Below are 13596 nucleotides of genomic sequence, written 5' to 3'. Positions count from 1 at the left end.
CTGAAATACATTTCTTCAGTGTTTTATAGTTTCTATTGTAGAGAGCTCTGATCTTTCTATTTACTCCTAGAGGTTTATTTGGAATGGGATTGCATTCTTCGTTTCTATTCAGATAATTGGCCACTGGCATGTACCATGCTACTGGTTTCTGTGTGGATATTTTCCAAAGGAACTAAAACCAGAATGCTGAAGAGATGGCTGTACTCCCATGTTCACTGTAACACTGTTCAAAGTACCCAAGAAATGGACATGGTCCAGGTGTCCATCAAATGATGGAAGGATGAGAAAACAGGATACACAAACACCATGTGATAGTATTCAGCTGTAAGGGAATGCAAGCCAGTCCTCCTGACAACATGAACGACAGGACCGGAACTGCTCATACGGAGTGGATATTGTTACTATATTTGTGCTTATTTGTTTCATTTGGCTGATACTAGGGCTTCAATTTAGGAGCCTTGTGTTGGCTCAGCTTGATTGCTCAGAGCTAGGGCTCAAGCACTCAAGCTGCACCCCCAGCTTGGCTTTTGCTGGTTAATTAGAGATAAGAGTCTCATCAACTTTTCAGCTGGTCTCAGACAGATTACAAGTAGAATTGGGAGTCCGTGACACAGGGCACTGTAAAATACTCTATTCATACAAATAAAAAATAAGTTCATTTAAGTTGTGCTTCACCACACCAACTTTAAATAATATTATCACTTAACTTTATGAATTTTAAATATATCAGTGGGAAAAGTTTTGGTAATTGCAGGTACAAACTAAAATGTTTTGCCAGTGCATCCCTTGAAAGGGGTCATGGGGCTTACAAGGAAGCAATAATTTTTTATAAATTTTTTTTTATGAAAGAATTTATCAACATTGATTTTTACATCATAATTCAAATGTCATGTTTAACAAACAAGTATTCAAGAAGGAAATCTCCATATACAATCACTGGCACTTAGGTTTTAGAACATAATTAAAATTGAGCTGAGGGTTTGTATGTCATAAATACATATTAATCTATGTAATAAAACATTATGTCTATAGAGTATGTCTATAGAGTACGTTTTGCCAGTGCATCTCTTGAAAGGGGTCATGGGGCTTCCAGGGAAGCAATAATCTATTTTTTAAAGTAGAATGCTTTAATATTTAAGTATTTTAATCATATGAATATTTTTGATGGAGACTAAGGAGGAGATTATTTAGTAAGACATGTTTATTTAAAGTATTATTGTATTTTTTCTAGCAGATTCGAATTTAAAATAGAAATGACCATGAGGTGACTAACAGGCTTTCATGGATCAGAGGGAGGAACGGGAAAGACCACAGTTTCTTATGACAAGGACCCAGTGCAGAGGCCGTGCAGCTGCCTGGCATGCTTGGACCTGAGCTGACCACTAAAAAAGCGGAAGTGAAGGTGTGGCTCACGTGCTGGAGCACCAGCCTTGAGCAGCGAAACAGTAAGTGACAGCTCCAGGCCCCGCACAAGCCTAGTAAGAGTCACGTGAGGTCGGATGACAGAGAGCATTAAAAGCGTGACACATTACTTTGGCAGGGCTATTTGTGACTTGGACAGTTGTTTTCCACTCACCTTGGCGGTGTGAGGGGCAGAGCCCGAGCATCCACAAGCTCAGCAGGTGGAGTTATCTATCATCCAGACACACATTCATTAAACAGAGACACACACACTTGTACACACAGTAGAAACCCATGTTCTCTTACACATTTTCTACTCGAACACGCTGATAATCAGAAAGTATGGCTCCCACAGATATCCCCTCAACTTCTTCTTTTTCCTGAGAATAAAAGAAAAATACAACTTAATAGAAAGAAAACTGAACACGGCTCTGCATCATGTTCTGAAAATTATAAATGAGCATATCCCATCAAAGAAGTCACAACTGAGACAAATATAATTCACACCTACATGTATATTTAAAATGATCCTCAGCTTTTGGAAAACTACTATTCTTTTTCTTAAAATTGAAGTAACTAGAGATCGCTTGACATGGAAAAGCGATTCAGAATTCCATTTAGAATTTCCAAATTCACACTTACATATCTAAGAAGTCAGGGATCTCCTTCACATACAAGAAGAAGTTATGAGATACAAGCAGTACTCATGAGATACACTGAATGTATTCTTCTGTACATAAAAAAAAAACCAGAGTGTTAACCAGCTGAAGTTTAAAATAGCAAGTAAGTAGAATCCTATTTATTTATTTAATCAGTCCTGGGCCTTGAACTCAGGGCCTGAGCACTGTCCTTGGGTTTTCCTCAAGGCTAGGCCACTTGAGCCACAGCACCACTTCAAGCTTTTTCTATGTATGTGGTACCGAGGTATCGAACCTGGGTCTTTGTGCATGCTAGGCAAGCACTCTACCACTAGGCCAAACTCGCAGCCCCAGAATCCTATTTTTTTTTTAAAGTAAAGCTTGTCTACCAGTCATACCTGCCTTGTTTCTTCCATGTTATCATATGTTGTTGAAAGTTCAACAAAACCACTTAATTTTAAAATTAGAAGGTTCATTTAAACCACTGATGGGGACACTGCAATTGTATCTGATGGAGCAGAACATACACATTTGAAGACAACGCACTGACAAATTCATCAAAGGATAAAGGGCAAATCCCTGGAGAAATGAACATGACTAATTAATCATTTTTTGTTGTGTATTTAATTATTAATTAGAATAAGTAATGTTGGCAAAGAGACTGCTGTTTTCTTTGGAAGAGTTTATATTACTAAATTCAACAAAATTCAGAGAATTTGGATTACATTCTCCTTAAGACTAAAGGAGAACAAAATGGGAAATAATTGTCATTAATAAGAAATTGGAGACAAAGACCGAACCCTAAATGGCCTAGTACATTGTAAGCAACAAGAGCCATCAGACACAAATAGAAACTATTCAGCCAGTACCATTATACTATTAATGATGGGTGCATGAGGATAAAGTCAAGAGTAGCATCTCTGAGTAAGAGCAGTGTATAATGTCATTAAACATTTATATTAGATACTGTTCACACAGTTTTCCCTGAGGTAGACTTTCATTACTGCTCCTGTTTTATAAATAAGGGACATAAGAACATTCTTACAGAGTCAGCTATGACAAGACTTTAAAAGCAGGCATCACAGTCTCATTCCCTGCGATCTTTATCAAGGTAACACACACTAGCAAGATAGTTAAAAAGCTGGTCCAAGCAATGATCTGACTTACAGTAACAATAGAGAGAGCACACATAAACACTCAGATAAAAACGCAGCTTTTTTATTATTGCCATGTTCACACTTCCCTGTTGGCACAGGGCCACTTGTACTAACTAATAAGCATTATTCAGAAAGAGCCAACACATAAATACATGGATAAGAAAGCTAGTTACAAATGACCAACCACATTGTTCATAATATATTTAAGTTGTTAATGTAGGAGAAAAGCCACCACAATCTCGAGGTTTCTCCACGGAGGCCAGGAGGCATTATAGAACAAACAGCTGATTTTTGCAAAAATGTATATTTGCACATACATCTACTTGCTGACTATGTAAATTTGGTCTGAGCTTTATTAAAGAAATTCTTGGAAACTCTGGGCTGATTTTGAGCCCTAATCCACCCATCTGTGCTTCCTCAATAGTGTAGGATGAGAAACTCATGCCTCACGACTGAAAGAAGTAATCACTTTGAAAGTGTATTTCAAACATTAGACATTGAGAATTGTAGATCCTCTGTCCTCCTGTACTCTGTGAAAACAGACAGCGGATGCTTGACTGATGACCGCTCAAGACCAGTCCACTGTCACTTGTGCCACCACTCCACTTTCAGCTTTTTTCTGCTTAGTTGCGGAAAAAAGTCTTACAGACTTCCCTGCCCCGGCTGGCTCTGAACTGCAGTCCTCTGACCTCAACCTCCTAAGTGGCTGGGATTTCAGTCCTGAGCCACCAGCGCCTGGTTTGTTACATTCTTCTTGACACAGGTTCAAGGCTAGGCATGGTGGTTGTAATCTTTACCACTCAGGAGGCAGAGAGGAGAAGACTCAGGATTCAAGGCAAGTCTGGGCAAAAAATTAGCAAATCACCATTTCAGCCAACAAGCCAGATGTGGTGATGTCTTCATGTTATCCAAGCCACATGGGAAGCATAAGGAGAAAGACAGAAGACTGAGACGGGCCCCAAGCAAAACAGGAGCCCCAACCTGGAGCGTAACTAAAGCCACAGACAAACAAAATCTGTAGCTCTCTCTCTCTCCCTCCCTCCTTCCCTCTCCCTCTCCCTCTCCCTCTCCCTCTCCCTCTCCCTCTCCCTCTCCCTCTCCCTCTCTCTCTCTCTCTCTCTCTCTCTCTCTCTCTCTCTCTCTCTCTCTCACACACACACACACACAGAGTAAAACCCAATGAAAATTCCAAAAGAACCAATCTAGCTCTAAAGAATTTATTAATTATTTACCAACTAAAAAGCTACACATTTTTATCAGGATCTACTTAGCAGCTGATTGTGTGGTTAAGCCTTTCTGTTAAGCAAATAATCAATACAATTCTAATATACAATTAGTACTATTCTAATCACCAAAACATTCATAAACACAGAACAGTTTATTTAGGGTTTATGACCTGCTCTGAAGAATTAATAGCTACTCTAAAAGTCGGTGCACTAAAGAATCAGAAACCTACACAGGACAGGATGGACTTCTGCTAGGAAAGGGACCTGCCTCTGTGCTCTTTTGAACACCTGAAGAGAACATTTTCTGGGAAGAGGAAGGTACTGGCCACATAGTAAAAGTGACAGGTGATACCAAGGCTTAAAGGTAGACATCTAGAACCAAGTTAAGGTTCTATTCACTGAACACTTGTTTGCCTCAGTATAAAAAGGTTGAGTCACAAAGCCAACAAAACTAACTGAACAAAAAGGTGCCCTTTTTTCTAGAAATGAAAAAGAGGCCTACTTAGTCTAAAGAAGATACTATTTTCTTTGAAAAATACTTCAGTTACCAGTATTATTCTGCTAATGAGTTTCTGCCTGTTGAGAAAAAGAAGAAAAAAATCTGCTAAATTTAAAGTGTTTTTCATCTGAAAGGCATTCTAGCGTTTAAATATGAACCATTCATTAAAGAAATGTGTTTGCACTGTAGCTCTGAGTGGCACGATTGGACTTCTGGCAACACGGTATTATTAAATAAGAAACACTTGTGAGTGGCAGCGATGCAGTGGAAAGGATAACTAAGCTATAGATATATATAGCCAGTAAAGAATTAAATATTTTTTATCAAATATTCCAATTTTTCACTTGGTAGAATTACTGGATTCTGGAGTAAAAAAATTATCCCAGAAAATGAACAGTACTTTATATGATATAATCCTAAAAGTAAGAAAACATGCTAGTAAAATATTCAGGCACCTTACTAAAATTCTCATATAAGTCACTTATTTAAAAAGCAACAAATTTTGTTTGTTACTTGAGGAAATGGAAACAAAGGTTATTTTTTCCTTTGTTGTGAAAGAAAAAAAAGGAGGAAAGAAAGATGATTTTTGTTTTAGCATCATCAGGATAAAATAATTCTAAAATGGAAAATGTTTACCATCTGGAGTTCTTCCATTAAACAGTGAGCTCAAAGAGAGAATATTAAGTTACTAATTTGTAGCATTATCATCTCCCTTTGTGAGCATTCTCAGTGAAGCAGGGGAAAGGATATTAGAGCTGAAAATTAAATGTCAAATTTCAGAAAAGAAAAATAATTTGTCAGTTATTTCATTTAATAACTAACAATGTACTATTTTACTTTGGAGTCTTTATTTGTGGTAACAGTATAGTTATTACTGGCCAAACTAGGTACATACCAGGCAGAACAGTTTAGAATTAGTTACTTAATTAGAATTAGTTACTTAATGTCCCCATTAAGTTCACAAGGTATTCTTATTAAAAGCATAAGGTGGTTCTACATTTAATTTTTTGAGGAACCTTCAAACTGATTTTCCAGTAACTGTACTAATTTATATTACTACCAATGATGTGTTGCGTGCCTCCAACTCCATGGTCCTTGTCAGCATTTGTTATTTCTTGCCTATTTTTTTTTTTCCTTTTCCTTTTTTTTTGTCAGTGAACCCTGGGCCTGGGCACTGTCCCTAAGCTCTTCAGCTTAAGGCTACTTACTGCTTTACCACTTGAGCCATAGCGCCACTTCCAGTTTGCTAGTGGTTAACTGGAGATAAGAGTCTTAGGGACTTTGCATGCCTGGGCTGGCTTTGAATGGCGATCCTCAGATTTCAGCCTCCTGAGTAGATAGGATTACAGGCGTGAGCCACTGCTTCCAGCTATTTCTTGCTTTTATGCTAGCAATTCTGAATGGAAAGATACAGAGGCATCTTGATAATGCCTCTTAAATGATTTAACAGTAGCAAAAATGGAAGAAAGGAAGGGAAGGAGGGAGGGAAGGAGGAAAGGAGAAAGAAAGAGGAGGGAATGAAAGGAATAAGAAAGGAAGGAAAGGGAGGTGAGCTGCCAAGTCCCTGTTAGAAGAACAAAGAAATGCTCATGAAGTATTCACTTTCTACCTGGTATGTGGATGCAGGAGGATCACGGTTAGAGACTAGCTCTTGGCAAAAAAAAGCAAGAGTCCCTGCCCGTGCAAAAAGGGCCAGGGTATGGCTGTGGCTCAAATAAAAGATAAAAAGTTTCATTCCTAAAGCTGACCACTTTGGCAAAAAAAGTTTAATCTGCAGAGATATGTTTCTAAATTGCTAAAGAAATGTTCACTGATTGGTTTGGCATAGGTTTTAAAAATGGAGCTTATATAAACAGTTATTCTTTTCTAAAACGTATACTTAAACAAGTACTACAATGAAAAATATTATATAAAATTATATTTGCAGTAAGAGGAGCACACTGGAAGACACATGTCAATATCACTCAGGTTCTCTAAACTCAATTCAAAATTCATCCTGTTCTAACAGTTTTCAAAATCCATTTCCTAGCAAAATGTTATAATATAAACACGTAATTGCAACAAAGAAGTATTTTAAATACTGAGGACAGTTAAACTCTACTTTTGTTGATCAACTAAACACACACACAACAACAACAACAACAACAACAACAACGAATCTGGAAGTGGTGTTGTGGGTTCAAGTGGTAGAACACTAGTCTTGAGCAAAAAAACTCAGAGACAGTGTCCAGATCCTAAGTTCAAGCCCCAGGAAAGGCAAAACAAAAACAAAAACTGACTTCCCTACTGAACAAACACAAATAAAAACTCCAAATACAGCAAAGTATAATTAGTAATGTATAGCAAAATTGCAAGGCAAAATTCTCTTAAGACTTATGCCTCTTATGTTGGAAATAAACTTTTTTCATGAGGGGGAAAAGTGGGAGAAAATGAGGGAGGGGTAACATTGTCCAAAAGAAATATACTCATTAACTGACATATAACTGTAACCCCTCTGTATATCACTTTTACAATAAAATTTAATTAAAAAAAGACTTAAGCCTCCCCAAGCCTCTACATACATATGTAGATTAATTAAGTTAAAACATCAATCTAAAGTGGGGAAAAAAAGATGGAAAGGGATAACAATATTCAAGAAGTAATATGCTCACTGCCTTACAAATGTAACTGTAACCCCTCTATGCATCACTCTGATAATAAAATTTAAATTAAAAATAGATCTATTTGTAATTTTTCCTTGGCAAATTATCTTTTAGTTATTCATGTTTGGATCTGTTCGAAAAAGGTATGCTGATCACAAGCCAAATATAGTTTTTTTCTTTTTTTTGGCCAGTCCTGGGCTTGAGCTCAGGGCCTGAGCACTGTCCTTGGGCTTTCCTCAAGGCTAATGTTCTATCCTGAGCCACCACACCATTTCTGGCTTTTTCTATGTATGTGGTACTGAGGAATCGACCCAGGTCTTCGTGCATGCTAGGCAGGCACTCTACCACTAGGCCAAACTCCCAGCCCCAAATATGTTTTTCTAAAACCATATTGCAGCACTATCTAACTTTAAAAAAATCACACTAATTAAATAAGTTGTATTTACTGGTCATCAGTGATCCGCAGCTTTCTCCAACTAATGTTAGCTCTGAAAAATACTAAACACATGAAATGTTTTTATTCAGGGACAGTGAATATCAAGAGTTGGAAGTTAAGAACACCAGGTCCAGGAGTGAGTGGTTAGAACTGCCTGTCAGGCTTCCTGAAAAACCATCACCCTTGGAAGAACTGAATGCTGGCCCCAGTTCTGCTTCCACACGACAGCCTCCCACGTCCAGCTGTGCACGGTGGTGAGATAAATGCTTTCTAAGGGCACAGGTGCCCCTCTCCTAGCCCCCCACACTAAATACTGAATCAACTAGAGATAGGACAGGGAACAGCACAACACACCAGGTGGCCGTTAATATGTGAGCACGTATATACGCCAAGAATGAATGATCCTCCTAATTATCTCTAAAATCCAAACGAGACATCTTAGAGACCCCAGTGATGACCAGTTGGCCATCTAGTGCCACTGGAGATGTCAATGCTATTTTAAACATCTTGGGTACATTGAATTATGTACTTTTCTTGATTAAGCCTTAGCATTTCATGATCAATTACAAAGAAGCAGACTTTCCATCAAAAGTGGTTAAAGAAAGAAGAAATTCTGATTTGCAATGAATTGCTTATTGTCAGTTGTATTATATTAACATTGTTTTACTAAATTAATTTTTATTATCTTTAAGTAGCTGTACAGAGGAATTTGAGTTCGACATGTCAGTTTATAGAACAATGCATCTTAATAAATTAATATTATTTTTTGGCTACTAGGTCAGAAGGGTCAGAAATCAGTGTGGAAAAGATCAGATTGAAACAAAAACAAAGAGGGCCAAGAGTGGTAGAGCAATAAATAGCATCAGATATAAAGAAAACATGAAATGGTGAGAAGGTAAAAAGGGTGTAAGCTACAGATCATCCTCAAGATATCATCAGCCACTAGAGAAGAAATAAATAAAACAGTAGATGGAAGAATAAAAATTAGAGGAAGACACCAAGACTATACTGAGTGGCCATAAAGGGCACAAAGAAATAAAAGGTTTGGGCAAGAAATTTACTGAGCTTTAATAAGAGCTCTAAAATACATTACTACTTTAATTTTTTTAATATTTAGACTATGTAGAAGAAATATTCTTGGTGTTTGTGTCTGTTTTTTGTCCCCTCCTCTCCATACTGAGGTTTGAACTCAGGGACTTGTGACTGCCAGATAGAAACATCTCCAGCACTAAAAGTAAGAAGCTCTTAACTGACTGAGGTTCTGTATTAGAAACATCTTACTACACATAGATTTTGATGTTTCAATGTGGTCATTAGCCAAATTTCCTAATTTCTCTGGATTTCAGTGTCTTCACTGGTAAAGAAGAGATTCAAGGGTCTTTGCATGTCCATTATTCTGATATTTTTTCCCTTTAAAAAGGAAAATGAGACTTTCAAAAGAAAAACAAATCCAAATACATTTGTGAATTGTGCCAAAAGATATTTAACTATGGCATAATACTTTATTGTGTATGTCTACTAAGATAAGACTTCTTAATTATGGGTTTTATTTTCATACAAGCTGAAGTGATTATATTATTTTAGTTTTTATTATACCCTATGCATATCATTAATGGAAGTGGGGGGAACCCTGGAGGCTCACTGCTAGATTAAAATGTACAATTATGTAGTAACTACACATCAGGCTGTGACACTTATTGTACGAGTTCTATAAATTCCTTTTCAGACTGTTTTTTGCTGTTGTTTTGTTAAGGAACCTTTGAGGGGAGGGGTTTCTCTCTGCGCTGGTGACTTGTCATGACTGTGCTTTGTTACGTAGCTTGGACTAGTTTTCAAGTGGCAAGTGAGTTATATTACCAAGTATAATAGCTGGCAGAGGCACTGCTCGGCCTCACAGCAGCAGGGTGCTCCATCAACCCGGCGTCCTCATTCATTAGAGTGGTGCCATCACGGCCATGAAAAGGACTGACACACTGGTTCCAGGGAGACGGATGACTGTTACAGGTCAGACCAGTGTCATATTTATAAATCCATGGTGCCGCCTGACTTCATTCATTTAGAAATTTCATTTTCTTGTCATAGCCTAAATGAATTCTTCTAAACACTCATTGTGATTTCACTTTCTAGCTCTAAAATGTTGTAACTGGCCAAATAACCAATTGTTTAAATCAGTGTGACTTCATGGGCTTTCTTCAATTTCACATTCTCACTTCTTATCCAGCTATCTTAGGGTTCAGCAAAAAGAAAATTAGTGATAGAGCTTCCAATTTAATTAGTATATTACATGCACTGTAATTATTAGCGGGAAATGTTATATTAATGAATGTAAAAGTTAGCAGTAAATTACCTTGTAGCCATTATCAATTTCCCAAGCTACTGCTCCTTAAGATAACCCTCTCCCTATGGTCCTTCCGGTAATTTTTCTTTGCCTGATAAACATGATGATTAAATAGCACACAGAGCAAACCTTTGATACTTTTTAAATTAAATCCATGCCCAGCCTAAGGGCTGTGTCTGATTTCAACTAAATGTGTCAGTTAATCAGATAAAAAATTATCAGTAACTCAAAGAAACAGCAGCCTTAGGCTTCATCAGTGCCAGGGAAAGCTGAACAAAATAAGACATTCAGACAATATCACATTATGTGCAAAGGTTACTGATAAACCTATAACTAAACAGAACTGCTTACCACAGGTCCAGAAAAAACGTTATATTCAACATTTAAATTATCTTTAAATTTGTAATGGAAAATAGGTAATCTGGAGAAAAGGCCAAGAACACTTTACCCATACACACATATATAAACATGCACATATAGACACATGTATTTACACAAACCCGTACAGCAAAAGTAAACAGATGCAGTGGACTTAGAAAGTGGAAAACTCCATTCTCCATGAGGTTTTGTTGAAAAAGAACTTAATATCAACATTGCTCGTATGAGGTTATTTCAATAATAACACAAAGTAAACCAAATATTTGGTAATTTGTTACGGGAACAAATTCAAGATCATTTATTCACAGTTCCCAAATGAATTGTATGTAATTTCATCAATTAAAAAATTAATGAGACAGACTAACATTATAACAAGATACTAAATTAATTAAAAAGGAAAATAATTTTAACTCAAAACAATACACAACAGTGATTTACAGCATTACCAGTTAAAATAATGCATATTATCAAGAGTGTGACTGTTTTACTAAGAGGATTTAAAAGCTCCTACAATTATTAGATAGATAGGTTGGTAAACCCATAAGCTTTCAGAGCATGTATGACTTTCAAAGCACTCCCAGATTCCTAATTAAGATTGCTCTAACTAGAAGGCAGCTATCTCACAAACTGATGCATCAGTACCAACCGCAAGAAAGAAACCACATCTGAAAAGAAGAGAAAATGATCTCTGAAAGGCATGTGGGGCATAGCTATGAAAAAACAAATCATTTAACCATAACTCTCTAAGAAACTTTCAAGTTAGAGCTCTCTTCAGCTTATTCTGGCTTCCTGTTGTGACTGGATCACGACTCTTGATAAGATTCCCATTCCTCCTCAAGAGAAGCTTTGCAGTTAGCAGACCCCTGGCAGAGGAATCCTGAGGGGGCATCCTCACACAGTCCTCAGCTCCCAAATATCAGACCATAAAAATGAGAGAAACCCAACAATTTCAAATGACTACTTTAAGATGTATAACACAGAATTCTTATGTTTTACAGCTTTGATTCTGAGTGCACTGGAATCTGAAAGCGGTATGAAGCAGTACTGTGTTCCTGCTTTAAGGTGGGATGTGTGCCTTTCAGAAATGTGCTGACATTGGAAATCCATCAACGGCCAATCTTGGTTAACACGGGTTAAGTCTTCCTCAAGTCTTGCACATATCTGAACTCACCAAACAGTTCCTGAAAAATCAGTGGTCACCAAGTGGTAGCTTAATCTAGCTACCTCTAGTAGTCCCCAAGGCTTTCTCATGTCCTTTCAGACACAGGTTTTTAATTAGTGATGCCTGCTCCCTTCGACCTCGACATGTCTCAACACATCACAGCACTGCAATCTTACGCTCTACAACTTGAAACCTTTGACAAAGTGTTAATAAATTGCTTACATAAAAAGCACAATGATTAATTGGTATTAAAAATCCAAATCTAAAAACAGAAAGATCCGAGAATCTTATTTATTTTTATTATCTTTAAATAGTTGTATCAAGGGGTTTGAATCCAACAAATCTGTTTATTAGTGTAACACATCTTAGAATTTTCTACAAAAACTACCATAAACTATTTCAATGAGACTGTAATTCTATTAGCTAAAGGAAAAACAGTCAATCAATTATTTAGTCTATTTCTTATTGGATTATGACTATAATTTATTATGTTTTCAAACGTATCCTTCTAAATAGTTGCTATGGTTTAAATGCCCCTTCTCAAATTCATGTTGAAGCCACTTTACTGCATTTTACTGACAGGTGTTGGCAGGTAGGATTGCTAGGATGATGGAATTAAGAGCATTTCACAGGAGGCTTCCCACACATTCTTCTAGTCTGTGGCATCTCTCTCCCATGGCATAGTGTTGCAAAGAAGCGTGAACACTATGCCAATCCCTGCATAATGGACTTCCAGCCTTCCAAATACTAAAAGGGAAAAGAAGTAATATTTTGATAATTAACACACCATCAAGTATTCCATTAAAGTGGCAGAAAATAGATGATGGCAATAGTGTAAATATTTTTAAAATATAATAATAAATGTTATTAAAATTATTCTATCACTGGCATGCAATGATTGCAGCAAATCAATATTAAACTTGTAAAGAATTTAATCTTGAAATAAAAGGAAAGTGAAGAAAAGACCAATAGAAGGAAGAGACAATTTTTAAAAAGTTAATCTACAATTTCCTGGTTTTATGGCAATTTTTTGAAAGTCTGTTCCTAGGATATGTTCAAGGTACAAGAGTTTCTAGTCACATAAAAAAAGCTTCCCAAGATTTAAGAAACTAATGTTATTTTTCACTGATATTTGAGATTAATGCTATGTAGGATTCAATTTCACACCAACTATATAAATAGAAAATATAGTTGTAAAAGTTTACAGAGGATGCTTTTAAGATTGAAAGCAGCTTAGATGGGGCGCCAGTGGCTTATGCCTGTAATCGAACTACTCGAGAGGCTGAAATCTGAGGATCCAGGTTTGAACTACTCGAGAGGCTGAAATCTGAGGATCCAGGTTTGAACTACTTGAGAGGCTGAAATCTGAGGATCCAGGTTTGAACTACTCGAGAGGCTGAAATCTGAGGATCCAGGTTTGAAGCAGCCTGGACACATTTGAGAGAGTCCAATTCCCAATTAGCCATAAGATAGATGGAAGCAGAGGAATATGAGGCCCCATGTTCAAACCCCCATAACAGCACAAAGAAAAAAGGATGTATACTAGTTTAATACTTTTATTCGTGAACAAAATATCTGAAGTATAAAACAAGGTCTATAAAAGTGGCATATAACATGCTAAAATAGTTAAGTATTTCAGTAAAGTAAGAAGAGAAATCACCTATTTCAAGTTGCATTTAATTTTAAGAAAACATTGTTTCCAAATAAGCAAAGAATGAA

The 13596-nt window shown here is 36.9% G+C and overlaps 1 protein-coding gene across 4 annotated transcripts in view; it reads right to left on the bottom strand.

Annotated features, from left to right (window-relative positions):
* Positions 1–13596, bottom strand: part of Dph6 (diphthamine biosynthesis 6) — an 84057-nt gene that overhangs the window by 29145 nt on the left and 41316 nt on the right. For all 4 annotated transcript variants that reach the window (XM_090318640.1, XM_090318643.1, XM_090318642.1 and 1 more), the window contains exon 4: positions 1708–1781. In XM_090318640.1, coding sequence (XP_090174766.1) covers positions 1708–1781 — 74 coding nt within the window. The remainder of the gene's footprint in view (positions 1–1707; positions 1782–13596) is intronic.

This window comes from Megascapheus bottae, chromosome 25, assembly GCF_031878675.1.
Source record: "Megascapheus bottae isolate mThoBot1 chromosome 25, mThoBot2.hap1, whole genome shotgun sequence".
Lineage (NCBI taxonomy): Eukaryota > Metazoa > Chordata > Mammalia > Rodentia > Geomyidae > Megascapheus > Megascapheus bottae.
The sequence above is the reverse complement of the archived record's forward strand: the minus strand, read 5'-3'. Positions and strand labels throughout refer to the sequence as shown.